This window comes from Vulpes vulpes, chromosome 12 (genome assembly GCF_048418805.1).
Source record: "Vulpes vulpes isolate BD-2025 chromosome 12, VulVul3, whole genome shotgun sequence".
Classification (NCBI taxonomy): domain Eukaryota; kingdom Metazoa; phylum Chordata; class Mammalia; order Carnivora; family Canidae; genus Vulpes; species Vulpes vulpes.
Genome location: NC_132791.1, coordinates 134329816 through 134346986, shown reverse-complemented (window position 1 = coordinate 134346986; position 17171 = coordinate 134329816). Strand labels below are relative to the sequence as shown.

General features: G+C 54.7%; 1 protein-coding gene and 7 non-coding genes across 8 annotated transcripts; 4 read left to right on the top strand and 4 right to left on the bottom strand.

Moving 5' to 3' along the window:
* Positions 1-401: 401 nt before the first annotated feature.
* TRNAT-AGU (transfer RNA threonine (anticodon AGU)) lies at positions 402-475 on the top strand. Its single transcript has one exon. It is a non-coding gene; the product is annotated as a tRNA-Thr (tRNA).
* A 444-nt stretch (positions 476-919) lies between these two features.
* TRNAS-CGA (transfer RNA serine (anticodon CGA)) lies at positions 920-1001 on the top strand. The gene has a single exon. It is a non-coding gene; the product is annotated as a tRNA-Ser (tRNA).
* Positions 1002-10179: 9178 nt separating this feature from the next.
* On the bottom strand, positions 10180-10250 carry TRNAG-GCC (transfer RNA glycine (anticodon GCC)). Its single transcript has one exon. It is a non-coding gene; the product is annotated as a tRNA-Gly (tRNA).
* A 1627-nt stretch (positions 10251-11877) lies between these two features.
* On the top strand, positions 11878-15412 carry HES7 (hes family bHLH transcription factor 7). Its single transcript, XM_072730211.1, has 4 exons — positions 11878-12067; positions 12943-13038; positions 13647-13734; positions 14056-15412. The coding sequence occupies exons 1-4, from the start codon at positions 12026-12028 to the stop codon at positions 14505-14507; spliced, it is 678 nt and encodes a 225-aa protein (XP_072586312.1). The 5' UTR covers positions 11878-12025; the 3' UTR covers positions 14508-15412.
* On the bottom strand, positions 15099-15185 carry TRNAR-UCU (transfer RNA arginine (anticodon UCU)). Its single transcript is given in 2 exon segments — positions 15099-15134; positions 15149-15185. It is a non-coding gene; the product is annotated as a tRNA-Arg (tRNA).
* A 267-nt stretch (positions 15413-15679) lies between the features above and the next one.
* On the top strand, positions 15680-15761 carry TRNAL-UAG (transfer RNA leucine (anticodon UAG)). The gene has a single exon. It is a non-coding gene; the product is annotated as a tRNA-Leu (tRNA).
* A 466-nt stretch (positions 15762-16227) lies between these two features.
* Positions 16228-16299, bottom strand: TRNAQ-CUG (transfer RNA glutamine (anticodon CUG)). The gene has a single exon. It is a non-coding gene; the product is annotated as a tRNA-Gln (tRNA).
* Positions 16300-16951: 652 nt separating this feature from the next.
* Positions 16952-17024, bottom strand: TRNAK-UUU (transfer RNA lysine (anticodon UUU)). Its single transcript has one exon. It is a non-coding gene; the product is annotated as a tRNA-Lys (tRNA).
* Between the last annotated feature and the right edge of the window lie 147 nt (positions 17025-17171).

The window sequence follows — 17171 nt, the reverse complement described above, 5'->3', positions numbered from 1 at the left end:
GGGCACCCCTGCGGGCAGAAGGGCCTTGCCCTGCCTGTAGCATCTCCTCGGCCCTGGGCGGCTGGTGTCGTCGGGCTCGCCCGCAGAGGGGAGCCCGCCCGGCATGCAGGGGCCCCGAAGCAGGTGAGGGTGCTGCTCTGTCACCGGATCCCACGCAGCAGAGGGCCCCGTCGACGGGGGCTATGGGGCGTCAGCTCACGTACCCACTCAACGCTCCGGTTGGCCCCCCGAGGTGTGAGGGACAGCCGGGGCAGAGCGTCAACCCTCCGGCTCGGACCTGGGAAGGGTGGGGAGGTCATGGAGACCCGCGGGACCCGCAGGAACCATCATCTTCAGGCTGTGTCTCATTTCCCGAGTCCCCCGATAGCTCATCTACCTCCAGATGCAAACTGCCTTCTGCCGGCGCCGTGGCTTAGCTGGTTAAAGCGCCTGTCTAGTAAACAGGAGATCCTGGGTTCGAATCCCAGCGGTGCCTGGCTCCGTAAAAAGCAGTATATTATTGCTGCGAGAGCACCGCGCTTCCAGCTCTCTCCAGAACCTGTGGGTGTCCGGCGCCTTCCGGAAGATTCTTATTCTTCCCCAGCCGATCCCACCTTGAGCTGCCGCTCCGCGCACTTTTAGTGTGAATCCGGAGCCTGACACTCCACTTTGCTTCCGGGAACCGGGGTGACGCGGGCATCCCGCGTTCGAGGGCGTGCGGCCCGGGGCTCGGGCTCATTTTGCCCGGGCCGTGCCAGGGCGGTGCGCGCGGAGCGGGGGCGGGAGCATCGCGGCCCGCGCCTCCTCTGCGCGGGCGGCTGCAGGGGGAAGTGCGGGCCGCGGCGCACGCGCACAGCCGTCCCGGGCGGAGGGGCGGGGCCGGCGGGAGGCGGGCCCGTTGATAGGCAGCTATAGTGGCGCAGGCCCCAAGCCGCACGCGGCTGTGATGGCCGAGTGGTTAAGGCGTTGGACTCGAAATCCAATGGGGTCTCCCCGCGCAGGTTCGAATCCTGCTCACAGCGTGTGTACTTTTGGGAATGCGTGCGGAGGAGAAAGCTATTTGTTTTCCTAGTGCTTCCTTCCCTCGGGGGAGGAGGACACCGCCTGTTCCTCGGAACCTCCGCCCCCCCCCCACCCCCCGGGCTACCAGCCCGCCAGCGCCCCTTTGCGGGCCCCACGCGCCGGTGTGCACCTCCTCTTACGGCTGTGCCTGAAAAAGGCACCTCACCACTAATTTGACTTCTTGTCTTCAGCCGACTGGGGTGTGTGTGTGTGTGTATGTGTGTGTGTTCTCGGTGCTACTGGGCCATCGTATTGCATTCCCTTTACCGACCCCGCAAGTCTCTCTTTGACTGTTTCATCCCTTCTCCTTTCGCCCTAGATCATGAGTCCATCCTTCCTCCCTCAGTCTCACTCCCTGTGTCAACTGAGAAAATAAGGCTTTCTGGATAGATGTCCCCTCAATACCGACAGTTGCGCCTGCCTACCTACCTGGCTGCCTACCTGTCTGTGGTTCCACTCCGGTCCTTCCCCATCAGTGGTGTGGGTGAGCCTTCCATCACCTAACCCAGGCACCCAGGCCCACCCCTAAGCTTCCTAGAGCTCCCATTCCCTGCCCCACAGGGGCTCAAGGACATTGCCTCCTTCCTGCACCGTCACACTTTTCCTCTCTACTTGGATCACTTCCACCAGCCCGCACACATACCCAAAGGCATCCCGATTAGCAGGACACCAGAAGCTCTCCTGAAACTACACAATCCCCTTTCAGCTACCACTCTGTCTCTCTGTTCCCCTCTTCTGCAAAACCTGGTATAATATACCCACTCTCCCCCAATTCCATCTTCCCATTCTCCTCTGAACCCTCTCTAGTCCGGTGCCTCCCCTACCCCATCCATCAAAGATGCTCTTGCTAAGGTTACCAAATGCCTATGTGTTGCTAAATCCATCGATCATTACTTACAGGTGCTTAGTCTCCCCTTAGAAAGGCTCTCTTCACCTGCCCTCTGGGACACCCTAAGGCCTCTGATATTCCTTCAACATCATCAGCAGCTCATGCACAGACTCCTTTGCTGGTTGATCACCTTCTGATCTCTAAATGTCAGAGAGTGCCCAGGGTTCAGCTTCCCAACCTCTTCTCTATCTGTACTCACTCCTTTAACGATCTCTTTACGTATCAACTAATAATATATTAATACATCCAACATGTTCATCTTCAGCCCCACAACTCTTCCCTGAATTACAGATGCATATATACTACCATCTACTTATCATTCCCACTTGGATATCTAATATCATTTCTGTTTGTGATATCTGATCACAAACAAAATGGCCAGACCAACTCCTGGCTTCCTTCACCTGTAGTCTATCTCAGTAAAGGAAAGAAAATTCCATTTCTTCAGTAGGTCAGACTAAAAGCCTTAGGATAGTCCCCGATTCTCTCTTCCTCACACACACGCTGCATTGAAGCAGTCAGCAGTTTCTTATTTAAAAGATGTTAAAATCACCACGTCACCACGACACCCCGGTCCAAGCCACCCACATCTCTCACAGATTCTTACAATAGCCACTAAATTATTTCTTTGCTTCCTTTCTTGTTCCTTGTTCCTTTACAGTCTGCTGGGAACATACTGGGCAGAGTGATCCTTTTAAAACATGAACCAGTTTCTGTCATTTGTCTCTTCACCATCTTCCCATGGCATGTTGATAGGAATTCATGATTTTCAATGTGTGTAGATATAGAAATAAATGTATGTTATAGTAACATATAAACATACATACATAAACATAAGGATATATACATCTATGTTTATTTCCTAGCTTAGGAAATAAATTTTGTGTATATTTCCTATATATATATATTTCCTCTATATATTCATATATATATTCCTAGCCTGGAACGTATGATACACAAATAGCAATAAGTACATCAAGTGCCCAGATCGTGATTACTAAATACCATTCTCCTCTAAAATGAACCAGGGCTCCTAGGAAAAAAGGCTGATTCCAGGGCTGCAGTTAGGGAATTATAAGACAGTTTTGGAACATTTTGTTGCAAGAAAGTTAAGAAATTTTCAAAGAATAATGGATATCTATAAAACAACAACAACAACATAACAGCTAGGGATTATAGCGAAAGGTGCTCCTGTTGGTTTAATCTGGGATAATTTGGGGCTTAAAATAAGGAGTGATTGTGATGGATGATAATTCCTTGAATCAGGTAAGACTCCAGAGTTCCTAACAGTATGAATAAATAAAGTGAGAAGGAAGGGGACAGCTCTTTTTACAGTAAACTGCCACCTAATAAATATAGAGTTAGAGAAACCACCAATGAATACTCGAGCAGTGAGTGAACGTTAATGGAGCTAGAAGTAGCAAAAAGTCTCAACGTATCTTCTGACAAATTACATATTAATTATTCCTGGGGGAGGGGATGATAACTTTACAGTGGACAGCCCTGGCCAATGCCACCTAACCACGTGACCAAAGTCAGTATCTCAGTGTTAAGACAAACCTACATGTGTCTTCAGACGTGATGTGGAAGATTTGAGAAGGCTCTGGCATCCATGGTGATGTTCCTGCCAAGAAGGTATAATCTGAATAACTTGATTCTAACCATGAAGAAACATCTGACAGACCAAACGGAAGGACACTCTGCAAAATAATGGTCCTGAGCTCTTCCAAACTGTGAAGATCAACAATGAAGATTCTTCCGGATTCAATGAGATGGAAGAGGCATAACAAGGAAATGCAATCGTGTGATCCTGGGTTGGCTCTGGGATCAGGACAGAAGAACTATAAGGACATCACTGAAACACTGATATTTGAATGTGGACCAGGGGATGGAATATGGCATTATATTAATTTTAACATCTCGATACTGGGAACTGTCCTATTGTGTTAAGGATGTCCTCGTTCTTCAGAATTACACACCGAGGTAACTAGGGGCAAAAGGGCCTGATGGCTCCAATTTACTTCCAGATGGTTTCAAAAGCAAATGTTTTCTACTCATCCTGTATTTGGAAAGACGTGACGAAGCAAATGGGGCAGATGTAAAAAACTCTTGGACTTTTCTAAAGGTTTGAAATTCTATAAAAATGAAAAGTGCCACAAAGCTGTGGTCATCAAGACAGTGTGGTACTGGCACAAAAACAGACACATAGATCAATGGAACAGAATAGAGAACCCAGAAGTGGACCCTGAAATGTATGGTCATCCAATATTTGATAAAGGAGGAAAGACTATCCATTGGAAGAAAGACAGTCTCTTCAATAAATGGTGCTGGGAAAATTGGACATCCACATGCAGAAGAATGAAACTAGACCACTCTCTTTCACCATACACAAAGATAAACTCAAAATGGATGAGAGATCTAAATGTGAGACAAGAATCCATCAAAATCATAGAAGAGAACACAGGCAATACCCTTTTTGAACTCGGCCACAGTAACTTCTTGCAAGATACATCCACAAAGGCAAAAGAAACAAAAGCAAAAATGAACTATTGGGACTTCATCAAGATAAGAAGCTTTTGCACAGCAAAGGATACAGTCAACAAAACTAAAAGACAACCTACAGAATGGGAGAAGATATTTGCAAATGACATATCAGATAAAGGGCTAGTTTCCAAAATCTATAAAGAACTTATTAAACTCAACAGCAAAGAAACAAACAATCCAATCATGAAATGGGCAAAAGACATGAAGAGAAATCTCACAGAGGAATCTTCCTCCAACATGCACATGAGAAAATGCTCTGCATCACTTGCCATCAGGGAAATACAAATCAAAACCACAATGAGATACCACCTCACACCCGTGAGAATGGGGCAAATTAACAAGGCAGGAAACAACAAATGTTGGAGAGGATGCGGAGAGAAGGGAACCCTCTTACACTGTTGGTGGGAATGTGAACTGGTGCAGCCACTCTGGAAAACTGTGTGGAGGTTCCTCAAAGAGTTAAAAATAGACCTGCCCTACGACCCAGCAATTGCACTGCTGGGATTTACCCCAAAGATTCAGATGCAATGAAACGTCGGGACACCTGCACCCCGATGTTTCTAGCAGCAATGGCCACAATAGCCAAACTGTGGAAGGAGCCTCGGTGTCCATCGAAAGATGAATGGATAAAGAAGATGTGGTTTATGTATACAATGGAATATTACTCAGCCATTAGAAATGACAAATACCCACCATTTGCTTCAACGTGGATGGAACTGGAGGGTATTATGCTGAGTGAAATAAGTCAATCGGAGAAGGACAAACAGTGTATGTTCTCATTCATTTGGGGAATATAAATAATAGTGAAAGGGAATATAAAGGAAGGGAAAAGAAATGTTGGGAAATATCAGGAAGGGAGACAGAACATAAAGACTCCTAACTCGGGGAAACGAACTAGGGGTGGTGGAAAGGGAGGAGGGCGGGTGTTGGAGGGGAATGGGTGACGGGCACTGAGGTGGACACTTGACGGGATGAGCACTGGGTGTTTTTCTGTATGTTGGTAAATTGAACACCAATAAAAATTAATTAAAAAAAAAAAAGAAGCTCTGATCAACAGAATGTGGCAGAAAAAAAAAAAAGAAAAGTGCCAGGAACAGAACAAAACAAAAAGGCTAGTTGTGGCTGGAGTGGGGATGGGGAAGAGACCTCCAATGGGCTCTCATCTCACTCAGAAATGGGTGAATCCTGACAAAGTCCTTGGAATAGCCTAGAAGGTACTAGGTAATCAGCAACCCCCCTCCTCCCCAATCTCTCTGATGTCAGCTCCAGCACTACCTTCACTGGCCATGCCAACCGTGTCCTATGCCGCCATCTGGTCCTCTGACAAGCCAGGCATGTCCTCCCTTCAAGACTTTCCTGCCAGCTGGTCTCTGCCTGGGGTGCTCTTCCCCTCTCTTTCCTCTTAAATTTCACTTTCTCATTGAGTTCTTCTCTGATCATACCCTCTCTGAAATGACCATCCCCACTCTCCACTCCTTTGCTTGCTTTTCTCCAAAGCACTTAACCACCATCTGAGGAATAAGGTTTGCATAATGTTCCTGTGACTGTTTCCCCTATAAGAACATCTGGCCCATCAGGACCCAGGATTATCCTGTTTTGTTTTGGACTGTTTGGGGTCTTCTATCCTGATTCTTCCCTTAGCCCCCAGGGGCCTGGTCCTCCTACTTCCCAACCCCCAAAGCCCCAGGACCCAACCCTGCCTCCAGCAACTCCCCCTAACTTGGGACCCAGGGGGTCCCAGGAAGCCAGCCTCCCCTTTGAAGAACAAAGAGGGAGATGCTGAGCCTTGGAACCCAGGCCGGGAGACGGCCCAGCGGGGGAGGGGAAGCTCAGACACTCCACCAGCTGTGCTGTCTCCCTTCCGTTCCTGCCGAGCCTCCTGCCTCCTTAGGGGCCCAGCGCGTGTAGGACACGAGCTCCCCTCCCCCAGGCCCAGATACGGTCTCCGATGAGATGGCCACTGGCTAGGAAGAGGCTGGAGGTCCAGACACCCATACGCACACCATGTGCAGGGGACCTGCACCCAGGCCCAGGCCATCAGAAGCCTGCCACCCACAAGGAGACCCTCACCCCAAACCCTCAGAAACACTGGCCATCCGCTCTCGGCCACATATCTGTGTGCATGAGCGACAGCTGGAGAAATAGTGCAGCCAGGACAACAGGTCTCAGATTTGGGGGGCCTGAAATGTATATCATTTAGCAGGAAGGCTTTTCAAGGAAATCATACAAAAGTGGGTACCAAAGTAATACTCAGGGTGCAAGGAGAGATCACAACAACTGACAAATTGAAAACACTGACCAATGCCACAGATGTCACAAAGTCCAGAACAACTTATTTGTGTTAGTGAGCCGCCTGCACATTGCTATCATACCTTCCTCAGACTAGCTACTGGTTCAATTTCAAGTCTTGCTTCTCCTCCACTGTCCACGTACTTCAGGTGACAAGAGCCACTGGATACATGCATATCATGTGTGCCCTCTGGCTTTGCACCTTCACAGCACATCACCAGGGCCTGGTGATGAACACAGGTGGTGGGAGCTTTCTGGAAGCCGTTCCTAACCCACTCTACATGGACCCACTTAACATATCCCACAACACAGTAAATTGTATATCTCTCTGACTCACCTGTCCCATAGCTGGATCCCAGAATAGCCACAGAGGGAGGGAGTGACAGGCAAGCAGAGTGGAGAGACAGCAGTCTTTACCATTTACAGTTAAAAACTCTTACTTTTGCAAATTTTACAGAAGCACATGGCCACACGAATGCATCTGCTAGGGCCCTCCCAGGAGCCTGGGGAAGCCTGAGGTGGGGGTGGGGGGTGGGGGGTGGCGGGGGTGGTTCCTGAAGCATAAACTTAATTAGCTTCATGGTGAATTGGCCTCTGCACTTGAAACTTTTGATCCCACATCTAGATGGATTCTCAACCTGCCTAGAAATCCTACTCTTCTAGCCTCCAAGGCTTTTCCTTCTCTCCAAAATGATCGTTTCACACCTTCCTTCTCCTCAAACGACCTGCAGTGAGCTGGACTCTTCTTTGAGGACATGAGAGCAACCAGAAGAAACTGTCTCATCATTTCCTGCACCCCAACTGATCCACACCCTCTATCTCCCCTCATCTCCCTGTGGGTGAGGAGTCTTCCTACTACCTGAGGCTGATTTCTGGCCCTGCAGTCTACTGCCCTGCTCCTGCCCCCCTCCCTACTCCCCTCCTTTAGCCTCCCGGATGGTCAGTACCCCTCCCCACCACACACTGTTCTGCTCACCATTTGTGGCAGAACTTGCTGGAGATATCTACAGCTGCTGTCTGCATGCCTTCACTGCCATTCCTCTGTCAACCCATCCTGGTGGGACTGCACCCAGTCACCTCTCCTCCCAGGTCATCCATGATGTCCAAGACGCTAAACTGATGCTCACTTAGCTCTCTTGTCCTGACTTGACCCCCCAGCCGCTTAGCTAGAACTGGTGGCTCCCTCCTTCATATACTTGCTGTTCCTGGTTTCCCGAATGCTTGTCCCAGGGACACTGGCTCCCTTTTTGAAGCCTGGACTCCTCTGGCTTTTCTGCTACCTTCCTGGTCATTCTGGATTCCTTTGCCAATTTCTCCTCCTCAGCCTGGCCTCTAAGTGTTGGGGAGGGGGGGGCAGGGCTCCTTGTTCAGCCCCTCTCTTCTCTCCACCATCTCTCCCTGGGTGCCTTTGTCTCATAGCATTAAAGCCACCTATCTCCCAGGGACTGCCCCACATTTGCCCTCCAGCTCTGACCCCCAACTTGATATAACCCTGGCCTACTTGGATAACCAAGGGGATTTCAACTACCCTGCCTAAAGCTGAAGTGTAATGTTTGGTCCCTCTCTCCAAAATTTTCCCATAGCTCCACATTCCTGGCGTTTCCCAACTCAGTAAAAGGCATCACCATCATCCAGCCAGTTACTTAAGCCAAAAACGGAGAAGAAACCCATTCACTTCTGTCTCCACTGTTTCTGCCTCACAGGCCACCACCCATGTCTTGCCTAGAATGCTGCTCCAGCAACCCAAATGCTCTCTCTGCTTCCATTCTTCACACAGCAACCAAAGCAGTCATTTAAACAGAAGCCAGTGAACATGACCTCACGGATTAAAACCCTCTGCTTGCTTCCCATTGCACATAAGAGTACAATCCAAAGTCCTTGCTGAGCTTGCAAAGCCCTGTGTGATGAGGACATGCCTGCCTCTCCCTTTTATCTCTGCAGCACTCCAAATCTTCCGTCCCAAGGACATTGGTTCTCACCAGCACTCACTCTCTAGCTCCCACCAGCAAAGTCCATTCCTGCCTCAGAGCCTTTGCACTTGCTGTTCCTGTCATCTGTTTCTTTCGTCTGCCTGGGCTGGGCTGGGCTGAAATAGCACCACTTCATTGAAGCTACCTCTGGCCACCCGGAATAACATAGCACTGTGCTCTCAAGCCACTGCCCTGTCTGGTTGTACCACCTCTCTCCCTCAACCTTATAACCATGTAATATGATTTTCTGCTTCCTTAGTTACTTTCTGGTCTCCTCTCCCCCGATAGTGTAGCTTCAGGAGAGCCCTGAGCCAGTGCACCCTCAGTGAGTGAGTAATAGGACAGACAGATGCCCAGATTGTTGCCCAGTTTCCTTCTGGAAGTCACTTTCGCCTTGCCAGCAGTGAAGAGAGGATTCCCTGGTAACCGACACAACCCAGAGATAGGAAACCCCCAGGAAACAGGCGAGACAGAAGGCAGAAACCAGAGACGGAGCAGGCCCAGGGCGAGCTCCAGAGAGAGACCCCTTCTCAGCTAACCAGAGCTCCGGGCCGCAGGAGCCCAGCGGGCAGCAGCGCGGCAAGCCGCGGTGTGTGTGTGTGTGTGTGGGGGGGGGGTTGGGGGTCGCTCCCGCCCCCATTACCCGCTCACAAGTGGCCGCGGCAGCTGGCGGGGGCGACCCGGCCGCCCGCCGGCCCGACGCGTGCGGGATCAAAGCGGCCGGGAAGGGGCGGGCGGGGAGGTGGCGGGGGCCAGGAGGTGTGAGCGAGCCTCCCAGGGGGCCTGGCAGGAGCGTGGGAGCGCAGAGTGTCGGAAGGCGACAGAGACCCGGAGAGACGACGAGAGATCAGCAAGCGACCGGGGCGCGCGGGAGCCGAGTGGCGCGGGCGGGAGAGGGAGCTAGAGGCGAGCGCTCGCAGGTGCACCGCCAGCCCGACCGCGCGCACGTTGCCGAGACACCCGGCAAGAGATCGAGCCGCCCAGGGGCGGCAGGGCACACAGGAAGGCCGGGACCCGCGGATTAGAAAAAGCAGGCGCGCTTCGGAGAGGATAGTAACTAGGATAGACGGAGCGAAGAGGAGAAATGGCCAGGAGAGCCCCGCCCCGCCCCCGCGGAGGGTGGGAGGCCCCTCGGGGTAGGGATCCGAGCTGCGTGGTCTTTCTCAGGGTCACGCCTGCGGAGGTTCAGGGACGGGAGGGTGGGGTGGGGCGGTGAGGCATAGAGGGAAGAGTGTGGAAGGCAGCAGGAGCCCCGCTGGGTGGGAGGACAGGAGTGGGAGCATGTGGGAATCCGGGTCTGGATCCAGAGCCTCCAACTCTGCCACAGGGTAAAAAAGTTGAGGATTAACGTTTGCTACGAATGTTGGACGGAGATGCTTCTCTGACACTTCATCAGACTTCTCCCATTTGGGGGAAAGGGGGGAAAAAAAAAAAAACCTAAGGCAGTGCATTGGCCGGGAATCGAACCCGGGCCTCCCGCGTGGCAGGCGAGAATTCTACCACTGAACCACCAATGCAAGCGGCAGTAGCTTCCTTGGTGGCCCTACCTGAGCTTGAGGCCACTGGTCGGGCAGAAGGTGTAGGCCCAGCCCTCAGCAAAGGAGTGCTCCCAGGAGCTGACGTGGGTGGAGCGTCAGCCCATCCTTCCTCCCGCCGGGATCCGGCCACCCGGCCATAAAGTCGCCCCATATGGCCAGGGGCGGCCCCACACCCAGGTGCGAACAGCCCGGGGCCCCAAGCCTCGCGTGCAGGTGAGAAAAACTCAGCCGGAGCGCAGGTTCCCAAGGAGGGGGGCCAGGGGGCTGTTGGGGCCACACATCTGCGCTCCCATTTGGCTCAGGTAGGGGGAGGTGGGATGTGCTGGTGGCCCTGATCCCAAATGGGAGCACCCACCCCAAAGTCTGTGTCTCTCCAGGCTCAGGCTTTGGCAAGGCGGGCTCCGTGAAAACAACCACAACCACCACCACAACAAAAATCTCCTCAAGGTGTGGAGAGGCCCTGGGAGGGCTCCGAGGGCCTGGTCGGCTGGGACTCGGCAGCTTATCTTCCGTCGTAGTCTGCAACCTTGTCTCCCTGTGTCCTTGTCCCGGGCAGTCTGGTTGTCCCGTTAAATCTCTGATTTTATCTACTCAAATACTTTATTCTGAAGCCTCCAGGTGTTCACGTATCATTCTGCAGAGGGTCATGTTCTTGGCTTGAGGTGGGTGTTGATCATTTTTCGTATCTCTTTCTTGTCCCTTTAGAAAGACTGCCAGCCCCTTGCCCCCCTGTGGGCGGGACGGGTCCCCAGGAGCAAGTTGCCGGAGCTCTACTGGCATCAGGTGTCCTGGAAGCCATTGGCCTGAATCTCCTAGAATTAGTTTTGAATCAAATACTTCAATCAACAACAACAACAACAAACAAAAAAACCCAAATACTTCTATGTGGGGAGATGTCCCCACGTCCTGCCCAGGCTTCAAAGTCTTGCTTCCTCTTCCCTCAGGGCCCGTCCCCCTACTCCCCCGTGCAGCCACCAGTCAGTATGACCCTTTCCCCAGCACCTAATTCACTCTGCTTCTATACTGGTGACTTGATGTCACATCGTTTTTTCCACTAGATCCTGGAGAGCTAAGCTGGGCATCTGGTGCATATGTCAGTATCAACCACCCCATCCTAGACCAGTGCGCGCAGTGTTGGGGGAATAGAAGAAGATTCACTTAGATGGAGCCAATGGGCTTGTTCACCTACGGACAGACAGAGCCTCAGTTGATTTAGATTTCACCCAGCACACTCAGATGGCACCCTTACCCAATTAGGAGGTGAATTTTGGGGAAAGGTGCATATGATACAGACTGGGAGGCTGAGGGGTGCTAACTTTTATTTCAGAGTCGGTGGGGGGAACCGTGACCTCCTAAGAAAGCTGCGACTGGTGGTGGTGGTGGAGGTGGTGGTGGAGGGGGGTGGACTCTGAACATTCCTAAGTCCTGTCCCAAATCACTTCAACTCCCTCTCTCCCTAATAACCTCCTCCCTTCAGCTGGGTTCCGCCTCATTATACAGCCATAAGGGCCTCAAACCGGCCGGTGCTCCACTGGCCTCTCATTTCCCACACTCCCAGGCAGTTCCACGCCTTCTCCTCTCCCTTGCGCTCCTCCCCTTTCCGGGAGCCTCGTGCCCGGGGTAGCGGCGGTCGCGATTCGGGTGCCGAAAGGGGCGGGTCCGGGACCAACCCCCACCTCCCCAACCCAGGGGCCGGCGAGATATAAGGCACAAGGCGGGCAGGGGCTCGGTCCACACCAGTGTCCAGAGGAGCGATGGTCACTCGGGATCGAGCGGAGAATAGGGACGGCCCCAAGGTGAGAGGCGGGAGGGGAGGGAGCAGAGGCCCCTGGTCTGGTCAGGGGACGGCGTCCCTGAGGCCCCGGAGAGGGCGCTGAGTTGGAAGGGGGGGAGAGATGCGTGGGGGGACCCAAGGAGCAAAGAGCTGGGAAGGAGGCTGGGACGTCTGATGAAGGGGTCAGGTCAGAGCAGGAGCTGCGTGGGGTGCAGAAGTAGAGGTCTTGGGTTTGGGTAATGGGGTTTGGCACCTTGCGGCTTGGAGGGTGTGGGAGGGGCCGGAGTCAGAGTTCAATAAGCCAGGGGAGCACAGAGATGGGTGGCAACAAAAAGCCGAGGGGGTAGGCACTTGCTCCACGCGAGCCCAGAGTTGGCCCAGGGCAGCCTTATAGACGAGGTCCGAAGGCACTGGTTCCAGAGACCTGAAACCTGGTGGAAGATTTTAGAACCAGTGGAGAAAGGTGACTGCATAGATGCGTTAGAGGGGGAATAGGAGGCGCGGTTGCGCTGGTTATCCCCCTTTCTACACTCAGGGCCGCCAACTCAGAGCCCGCACCTTGCGGCCCACGTGTCTGGGCGCAAAGAGGGCCCCCCAGAGTTCTCCACTGAGACAGAGACTGCACCAGGCGGAGACGTAGAGAGAAAAGAGAAGGAGAGACACAGAGAGGGGAGGAGGGAGGACGAGACGAGACCCGGGAAAGAGGAGGCGAGCTACAGGCATTGATTGACCCTAGGGGCGTCGGGAGGGGGAGCGGAGAGGGATCCCCGAGGAGCCCGGCCCTAGGCTCCGGTGGGGGCGGAGGCGGGACTATCCCAGCCGCGGGACCCGAACGCCGGCGCGGCCGCGCTGAGCCCCGGTCCGGTCGGCCCGCTCTTCCTTTCCTGCTGGTCGCAGATGCTGAAGCCGCTGGTGGAGAAGCGGCGCCGGGACCGCATCAACCGCAGCCTGGAAGAGCTGAGGCTGCTGCTGCTGGAGCGGACCCGGGACCAGGTCAGTCCTTCTGCCGGCCCCGGACCGCCCCCAGCACCCGGGTCCTCGCGTCCCATGGCTTTCCTACGGGGGTGGGGGACACATGCTGCATTGGCGACCCAGGCCCCCAGGCATCCTGACCCGAGTCCCGCCCTTGGAATCCCATCCCAGAGCCCCCTGTCGCCCTCAGAACGCGATCTTCAGGGCCGCCCCTCGGGTCTGTAAGTTTCACACGGGGCTCTGTAAATTTCACTCCCAGGGTCGGTCAGCGTTCCCACGTCTGGGTCTGTAAATGCTCCCTCCTCCTCTTCCCCCGCGCCCCCCTCAGAACGGCCTGCTGGGTGGTTAACTTCAGGCCCGGGGGTTGCCGGTTTCCAAACCCCTTCCTCACACTGTGGGGTCTGGTTTCATCCCCTCGGGTTGGACGGTGTGGTCTCAAGGTTTTCCCAGGACCATTCTTGGTCGTCGCCAACTCCGCGTTTGGTGGCGCGCTCCGTGCGCAGCGCGCGCACGCGATCGGGGGGGCACCCCCAGCTCCCGCATCCCCCCCTCCCTTCTTCCCCCTGCCACTTCCCCCCTCTCTCCCCACCCCTTTCTGTCTCTGCGCCCAACCCCCCTCCCGTCTGTAGAACCTCCGCAACCCGAAGCTGGAGAAAGCAGAGATACTGGAGTTCGCCGTGGGCTACTTGAGGGAGCCGAGCCGGGTGGAGCCCCCGGGTACAGCGCGGGGGGTGGCGCCGCGGAGGGCGGGCGGGGGGGTCCCGGAGGCCCGGGCCGGGGTAGCTGGGGCGGACCGTGCGATGGACGGGGGGGCTTGGGGAGTGGTAGGTCTGCTCCGAGGCGAGGTTAATAACGCCCGCGCGTGTCTGTCTCTGTGTCTCCCTCATTTTGCTCCCTCTGTCCGTCCATCTGGCTTCCTGTCTCTGTGCGGCTGTCGGGCCTCGGTATCTCTGCGCCCCGCCCCTCCCCTCACCCCTGCGGGGCCCCGCCCTGCCCGCCGGTCCTCCCGCCGGCCGCACCCCGCCGCCGCGGCTCCAGGGGTTCCCCGGTCCCCAGCTCAGGACGCCGAGGCGCTCGCCAGCTGCTACTTGTCCGGCTTCCGCGAGTGCCTGCTTCGCCTGGCGGCCTTCGCGCACGACGCCAGCCCGGCCGCCCGCGCCCAGCTCTTCTCTGCGCTGCACGGCTACCTGCGCCCCAAGCCGCCCCGGCCAGAGCCGGTAGATCCGAGGCCCCAAGCGCCTCGCCCTCCGCTGGACCCCGCCGCCCCGGCGCCCGGCCCCGCGCTGCACCAGCGCCCCCCAGTGCACCAGGGCCCCCGTAGCCCGCGCTGCGCCTGGTCCCCGTCCCCCTGCTCGCCCCGCGCCGGGGATCCCGGCGTGCCGGCGCCCCTCACCGGACTGCTGCCGCCGCCGCCGCCGCCGCACAGACAAGACGGGGCGCCCAAGGCCCCGCCGCCCCCGCCACCCGCTTTCTGGAGACCTTGGCCCTGAGCTTGGGGGGGGTGGGGTGGGGGCGGGGGCTGGGGGTGAGGTAGAGACTCCAGCCCGAGGGCAGCAGAGGGACCCGGGCGTCGGGGCGAGCAGGTGTTGGGGAGGGCGGAGGGGCGCGCGGGCGCAGCGCGCGGGTGAGATGTGGTCTATATTAGAGTATCTATATAAATATATATTTCCCTGGTTCCTGTCCCTTTTCCCTGTCCCCCTTGCGTCTAGGATTGTACCCTCTCTAACCCCCGGCCCAGCCCCAGCCACTTCCCGAGTCCCTAGTGCATGGAATAAAGTGGTTATTAAATCCCCGTGTATCCCCGAGCCAGGGGCCTGCCTTTATGTCGGCGTCCACGCCCACTTCTGTCTCCCTTTCCTTCTGTCTCCCGCCCTCCCTTCCCCCGACCCCCAGTCCTGCTCTCCATGGCCCAAGCCCCGGGGCAGACAGGTAAGTAAAGAGAGCAGAGCGGAGACTGAGGTTGGAGCTGACACCAGGTGGAAAACACTGAAATAGGGTAGGGGGAGAAGGGATGGGAGCCTTTAAGGAAGAGCCGGATAAAGAGGAAGGGGGATTAAAAAAAAAAAAAATTGAAATAAAATCGACTCTGGTGGGATTCGAACCCACAACCTTTGAATCGCTCTTTCGTCACTAGAAGTCCAATGCGCTATCCATTGCGCCACAGAGCCACCTGGCGGGCGGCGGCGTCTGACGGCTTACGGGTACTAGCACGGGCGCAGGGGCGGGGAGGGAGAGGGGTGCGAGGGAACTGCGCGGGGCGTGCCGAGAGCGCGTGGTTGGGACGCCGCAGGCCTGCTCCGGAGCGGCAGCGGGCCCAAAGCACCAGAGGCAGGCGGGCTTGCGGGCGCGCACAGGTGGGAGAGAGCATAACCGAACTGCAGCGAGCGAGCCCAGAGCTCCGGCTGCCCTCTTGGGGGATGCTTCCAGCCCCCCCGGCGCACCCCACTCCCAGATACGCCCCCCGCCCCCCGTGGAAATAAAGTCTTTCCGTTGTAAATACCGGTGTGCCTCTGCTTCCTCCGCTCCGTCAGCTTCGCCGCCCGCTGTTCACCACTCTCCGGCTTCTCAAGAAGGCCGGCTGACCCGCGGGCACAAGTATCACGAGCCCGTCTCGCCCCTCTAGTCTCTTAGGAGGACTACGGGGAGGACTCTTCTCCACGCAGGTAGCGTGGCCGAGCGGTCTAAGGCGCTGGATTTAGGCTCCAGTCTCTTCGGAGGCGTGGGTTCGAATCCCACCGCTGCCAAGATGGAGTTTTTCTGGTGGTCTGGGCATCCCAGAACTCCTAAGACCCTCTCCTCCGGGGGGATGTAAGCCCCTTGTTTTTACGAGGACTCGCCATCCTCTCCTGTCTGGCATTCTGGTCGGCCTAGCTGGTGCCAGCCAGGACGCGGTGGGAGCTGCCAAGTGACCTTCCGTTCTGCATAAGGCACTTCCGCTGTATGATGCATCCTCAAAAAGCATCCTTCTCTCCCCAAACTAGCACGATCTGCTAATTTTGTAAGTGCTGACCGAGTGTTCTGACGGTGTCTGGGCTCCAGTGCCCAAGTCCGGAAAGCTCTAACGACAGCACCTTCGTTTGCTGACCTCAGACTCGGGTGACAAGAGCTGCTCACGTAAGAATCTGATACGTAAGAGAGTCCAGAGGGTACCCAGTAGAGACAAAAAAGGCTGATACATAAAAGAGGCCAGTGGGTACAAGCTAAAAAGCAAGGTTCCACCGAGATTTGAACTCGGATCGCTGGATTCAGAGTCCAGAGTGCTAACCATTACACCATGGAACCAACTTCGGGAAAGCTACTTCTGGGAGTGCACATATTACTGAAGTTCTTGGTCTGCGCGGCTCCCTCCCCTCCCATCCTGCCATTCATAGGAGACAAAAGAAGAAAATAATATGCCTGCCGGAAGCAGTGGACACCTCTACGCAGCACCTGAAGTACAAATTGAGATGCGCTGTGACGTTTAAAATCCGCACCATCCTCAGAAGACACGGGGCTTACTGAAAAGATTGTTAAGATCCATTCATAATTTAAAAATAGTGCTCACGTGTTAGGATGATAAGATTTCATTGGGTTAAAGAAATTGTTATTAAAATTAATCTCAAAAAATTAATCTCACGTGATTCTTTCTACTTTGTATTGTGCCTACTAGCACGTTTAAATTATCATAAAAGAGCTCTACTTTCCCTTCACGGTCATTCGTTCTACTTTTTGAAAACTAAAGTCCTTGACGGGGTTACTATCATATTTCTTTTTTAAAGACATGTAACAAAAAATAAATAAAGTTCTGTTACAGCACTTTCACGATCCTTTTCCCCTTGGTTTTGTTTATTTATTTATTTATTTATTTACCCCTTGGTTTTGTTTAAAAGAATATAGATATTACGTGTATTCAAGAAGAGATCTATACTCCTTGAGAGGGGGAAAAAAAGTCAAGCGCCCGAACAGGGACTTGAACCCTGGACCCTCAGATTAAAAGTCTGATGCTCTACCGACTGAGCTATCCGGGCTCTTGCTTGCTCCTTGCTCTATTGCCTATTAGAGCTATCTACCCCACGGAAGTCCAGGCTCTTGGAAACCGAGGCTGATTGCATGCACGAGCGCAGTGCCCCGGGCGCGCGCCGGGAGAAAGCAAGGGCAGCCCCGCGGCTGCCGCC

Coding starts and splice junctions, on each gene's coding strand:
- HES7 (XM_072730211.1), top strand. CDS start 12,026: ATGGTCACTCGGGATCGAGCGGAGAATAGGGACGGCCCCAAG. Junction 13,039..13,646: donor TGGAGCGGACCCGGGACCAG/GTCAGTCCTTCT, acceptor TCCCGTCTGTAG/AACCTCCGCAACCCGAAGCT. Junction 13,735..14,055: donor GAGCCGGGTGGAGCCCCCGG/GTACAGCGCGGG, acceptor CCGCGGCTCCAG/GGGTTCCCCGGTCCCCAGCT.